Genomic DNA, 5396 nt, shown 5'->3' with positions numbered 1-5396 from the left:
GGATAGGCATCAAATTTGTAGATCGCTTCAGCAAGCTTCTCCAAAATGCCATGCTTTATGTCTCTTGGTACATTCAGGTAAGTTTGGTCTCGTAAAAACTGAAGATTAGCCTGTCTCAGTCTGAATTCAACATCAACTGAGAAGTTTGGAATCTCAAAAAACTCTGGCCACTGCTCTTGTCTTGTTGATGACGATGAGCTGTATGTCGACAGGATCTCTGTATCATCTGAGACATTTGAGACATCAGAAATGCTGGTGGTGGAAGCAGGCACCAGTGTCATTGTCACCATTGAAATTACCTTCACAGTTGCTTTTGTAGCTGGCAAGTCTTCTATGTCATCTAGGTTGCAGAGGGAATAACCAAAGTCAGGGTCTTCATACATAAGATTGAAGTCATCTTGCAGATTGCATTTTTCTTTGATTTTTATCTTCAGCTCTTCAACCGTTTCTGGTTTCCCATCCAGTGACACTTTCCGTATGTCCCCTTCATTAATGATAATTCTTAGTATATAGCTTCCCATGGTCCTAGACAGAGTGAAGATCACTTTAGTACCCATTCCACATAATATCATTCAGCATAATATGTAACGCTTCAGTGTCACATACACATTGCCTTTCACTCTATAGGAAGATAAGGGGAAAACATCATTCAGTTCAGACATCTGGGTGACTGTGAGAGATCCTCCCCCACTAAAGCACAACTCATAAGCACGTAAATGTTCAACATACCATGAGTTCAAAAGCTTGCAGACTAGCAGGAGTTCTGTGTTGATAACAACAATATGTGTTATTTGCTGGAACTCTGGTAGACCCGAGCAACAGCCAACTGAAATGATCATATCGGCAGTGTACTTTACACCGTGAACACAAGCAGAAGATGCAACCAGCACTGTACTTTGCTTGGCGTTTCGCTGATGTAGTAAGCGCTGAACATTCTCAGGAAAAGATGAAATCATAACTGATCTCACTTTATCAATTTCCACAGAAGGCTTAAAGAACAAAACAGAATCCAAATGGAAGGCCATCATCTTCTGGTGTCTTACAGCCAAGGTGTGTGCTATATTCTTGAAATTATGAGTGTCATGCACAACCTTTTTGAAGAATTTGTGCTTGCCTTCAAAACGCATTGTCCACACATCGACTAGTGGGCCAAAGGTTTTTATCATTTGAGGGTAATGTTCAATGAAATGATGTTTTGGACGGAGTTTGTAGGTCGGAAAGGTTTGCTGCAGTAACTCTCTATGTTCTGAGATTTTGCAAACCAGAAAGTGGATTAATTCTTCAGTAAAATGAGATGACATTACTATTTCTAGTATATCTTTTAGAAGCATCAGTATCTCCCATGCTTGGTCTCCTTCTGGGATTTTATGGCCTACCATCAATGGAAGAAGCCTCAAGAGAGCCCAGTTTTCATGGCCGTTGCCCCCAATGGTTCTTTTAGCGATGAAGGTCTTTGGAATGATCTGTGGTTGGTCAGCTTTGTCTGAGAATGTGTAACGAAACTGCCTAATAGCCTTATTCAAAGAGTCCAAAGAAACATACTTCTTGGTCATAAAATCCTGAAGACACAGTGACATTTCTGCTGGTACTATACCCTCTAAAAAGTCATGCAGAATGTCAGGTGGAAAACCATTCACCACATGAAAGTGTTTCAAGTTTTCATTCAGCGGACACCCTCTTTTTACACCGAGATGTCTAGCCATAGTATGGTCCTGTATAACCTCTTGCACATGTCTGTCATGGTCCTCTCTTGTCCTTGGCTGGTGTAGACCTGATCTGACCTCCTTATCCTGTATGTCATCTTGCTTACACATACAAAACCGACAAAAGAGATCTGCTGAAAAACTCTCCTGGAATCCTGCCAAAGCGTGAGCCCCCAAGTTGTCTGCTGCTACATACAATACAGTGCCTTTAACACTTTCTGCTAGCTGTTCAACATACACACCATGTTCCTCAAGAGTAACAAGATCCTGAATGAGAGGACGAAGAACTTCTGCATAGCCATGTTCCTTCACAGTCTTGACCTTACATAAAAGTGCAAGTTGTATAGAGTGAAGAGCTGACCGATATTTGGAGTCAAGATTAGCAAGTACCCAATATACGGCACATAGTTTATGTTTTTTCTTGGATGTTCCCAGTGGATTAGCAACCTCAAAATCATCTATATATAGCCCAAGAGCAATCCTAAATTCTTCCACATTCAAAAAGACATTTTCTTTAAAATGAGAGCCATCTCTGAATGAGTGGTATCCTTCTGGTGAAGCACCACATTCTAAATGCAGCACCTTATCCAAAATATCCTTATTTCTCAACAAAGCCTGCAACATTTTCAGTGTCGGGACATATACAACAGAACTATCTCTGTCAAGACGAAACTCAACTGGCATAACGAGAGGAAATTCTTGCTGTATATAAGATGCTCTCCTGCTTGCTGTTGATAAAGACCCTCCTGTAGAGGTGAATTTCAGTATGACATTAGTTTGTGAAACTGCATTTATAATGTCACTCACAATGGAATTATCCACATCACCACAATGCTGACTGATAATCTCCTGGACTTTACTTTGAAGTAATGGCTGTGAAAGTAAGTGGATCTGATTGATCTGCTGAATAACTTCTTGTGAAGCACTTTCTGATATATGCAGGATTGTTTGCATTTTCAAAAACAGAGCAGCAAGGTTACGTTCCAGCTGACTTTCCAAGTCCCGTATGTCATCTACAGACTCTTCAAATTCACAATCAGAGTCATCCTGTGAGGAAATATCATTCTCCACTTCAGCCAACTGATCTTTATGTTCAATGTTTGATACTATTTCGGTTTTAAAATGTGTTGTAGCGCTCGCTCTGTGTACCCTACTTTTGTGTGCATTAAATGTTGAATATACATTGCTGTGAAAATCACAGCCGTCGTATGGACACAGAACTCTTTGCTTAAGTTTTAAGTGGCTACGTAAGTGTGTGAAAAACTCTTCTTCAGTGCATGGCTCTGTGTATTCACATAATTGGCAGTGAAATACAACTGTGGGTTTACTCGCATGTCCAATGTCTGATTGACAGTGCCAAACCGATAAATGCACTTTGAGTGCATTAAAAGATTTGAAAGTGCACAAGCAATTGTTATGAAGACATGGTATAGGCTGTTGCCGAGTAAAGCCTCCATGTTTTAGGCGAAAGTGTTTTAACAACTGTCCTCTTTTGTCTGTAGAAAAAATACACTGCTTACAGGTCCACTGCATCTGCAAGAAATTATTTTAAGTGGAAAATTAAACACAGTGTGTGTGTGTGTATATATATATATATATAATTTTGTTTACTTTATCTCACCTCCCGTGTAATGAGGCCAACTGCCAAAGCAGCTGTGATGAGCCCTCAAAGCAGTTGCCACAAGCACTTCTGTAAAGGACAAATGTTTTAATTATAAGAAAGTTCCACTTAAAGTGATGTGATTTGCAGAGTAAAAACATATTTAAATACTTTACAAGCATTATAGGAGAATGCTTGTTTCCCCAACATGAATATAAATCCGTATAGATATGAATATTTGAAGATTCAGATTGAGTCATGAAAACATTTTGAAAAATGTAGAGTCCTGACATAAGTATAATTACAACAATATTAGCAATGCAACTCACGTGTGTGTTCCATCAATAGCAGGTGTTATCTTGTAAAAATATGGAACGACTTCAGTTTAATTTGACTTTGAATAAAAGGTGTACGTTGTTCCATCTGTCCCTACTGTGCTGGACGGATGGAACACAGGCGGGATAGAAGAAACACTTCAATATACATTTTAATTGTCAATGTTTTTCTTGTTTTTATTTAAAAAAATTGACAGGCTCCTTCTATATATTCAGCTGCAAATATAAATGTCCTTTTTTTGCCAACCGTCATCATGTAATATCCACGTGTTTGGCTTTGCAAAGAATTAAAACAGAAACTAGCAGTAAAGTATGTTATGTTCTCCTAATTGTCCAACCAACACTGTTGGGAAAGTTCACTTTATGCATGAACTAGTTTAAAAGATATATTATTACATTTTAAAAGTAACTAGTTAGTTCATACTTCAAAATTTTGAACTAAGTTCACAGTTCCAAAAATTAACTAGTTCATAAGTCTTTTTTTCCATAATTTGCTGCGAGCTATTTTTTATTTTTTTTATTGCCACTGCCCATATAGAACCACAGACAAACATTATTTTATCAGTTTTAACATTGAAAAACTATGCGTTAGATTTCATATTTATAATTTTGATTTGCTTGCACATACCTTGAAATGCTATCCGGGTGCTTCAGTTCAACGTACCGTTTCAGGTTTGCTGTGGATGTACAGTAACTAAAAGTGCTTATTTTCTTTTTGAAAGCTGGCGGGCAACGTTTGCACAGAAATGTTTGATATTTCGAATCCTCATCAACGTTATCATAAAACATGTTTAAATGATCACACGAAGCCTCCGTGCTGCTTTCTCGCCTCCATGCTGCTTTTTGTTTTGATGACTCATGCGGCGGTGCGACGTGGTGGCTGGTGTTGCCAGATAGGGTGTTTTTTCCGCTACATATTAAGGCCTGTATACGGTGTGTTTTAGCCCGGTCTTCGCCTGGAAGGTTCTATAGAAAACCTGGCACCCTATTGAACGAAGTTAAACTGAGAGAGGGGGCCGTTCACAAACACCAGAATAAACGTGTTCACCCTAACGTTTCTCAGACAGTTATACAGTAGCTTACATTCAGCAACTATCGGTCAAAGAACGCGTTTAGCCACAACACTGGCGACTAATGTGGCCAAAAACTGTGTCTAGCTTACAAATTGCCTTGTTTTGTGTTTCCTATACACAATTGATGTAGCAAATTTCATTGATATATTACTTTGCAACTCGGAATTTCTGTGTTGTTAACACCCAACATTCGACCAAAATACATCCACTGTGTCAACTCCGTGAAAACTAAAAATTACTCTAGCTACATTTAAAATGTGAGCGTTTTCACCGTTAATATGGATTTTCAGGTGAATCCCCGGATGGTGCTGCAAGCCGCCAAAACATGCCCGAACATGTGCTCTGCCTGTTAGCTTGTTAATGTTTAACATATGATAGCTTATGTCGAGGCAACAGGCATAAACACAAATTCACACACAAATATTAACCTAAATTGCTTGAAAACTTACCTTATTGTTCCACATGCGATGAAATCTCCAGCAAATGTGTCTGCACAGTCCGATCGGCACCACTAACGGTCCTGAGCAGGAGACTGAACGTTGGTGGCTTCTACTGCGCATGCTCCCAATTAGTCGCTCTAAGCAAGTTAAGATGACTTCAAGTAAAGTTATATTCACTCAAAACAATAAGTAAATAGCTTTTTTTCATCATTAAATTAACCTTTACTTTGTAAAACCAATTAAGA

General features: G+C 38.8%; 2 protein-coding genes across 3 annotated transcripts in view; both read right to left on the bottom strand.

Moving 5' to 3' along the window:
- Nucleotides 1–5396, bottom strand: part of LOC117956729 (zeta-sarcoglycan) — a 332748-nt gene that overhangs the window by 185405 nt on the left and 141947 nt on the right. The window lies entirely within an intron of this gene.
- On the bottom strand, nucleotides 11–5269 carry LOC117956717. Of its 2 annotated transcripts, XM_034891948.1 has the most exons (4): nucleotides 5161–5269; nucleotides 3325–3393; nucleotides 1377–3236; nucleotides 11–525 (listed from the first exon to the last, which is right to left on the bottom strand). In XM_034891948.1, exons 3-4 carry the CDS (start codon nucleotides 3234–3236, stop codon nucleotides 490–492), a joined length of 1896 nt encoding a protein of 631 aa, XP_034747839.1. In that variant the 5' UTR covers nucleotides 3325–3393; nucleotides 5161–5269; the 3' UTR covers nucleotides 11–489. The 2 variants fall into 2 exon arrangements, with proteins under 2 accessions (XP_034747839.1, XP_034747831.1); XM_034891940.1 differs by having other exon boundaries at nucleotides 402–3236.

This window comes from Etheostoma cragini, chromosome 2 (assembly GCF_013103735.1).
Source record: "Etheostoma cragini isolate CJK2018 chromosome 2, CSU_Ecrag_1.0, whole genome shotgun sequence".
Lineage (NCBI taxonomy): Eukaryota > Metazoa > Chordata > Actinopteri > Perciformes > Percidae > Etheostoma > Etheostoma cragini.
Note: the sequence above shows the minus strand (reverse complement) of the source record. Positions and strands in the feature narration are given on the sequence as shown.

Bases quoted from the DNA above. Each gene is read 5' to 3' on its own strand.
- LOC117956717 (XM_034891940.1), bottom strand. From the start codon at position 3,236: ATGCAGTGGACCTGTAAGCAGTGTATTTTTTCTACAGACAAAAGAGGA.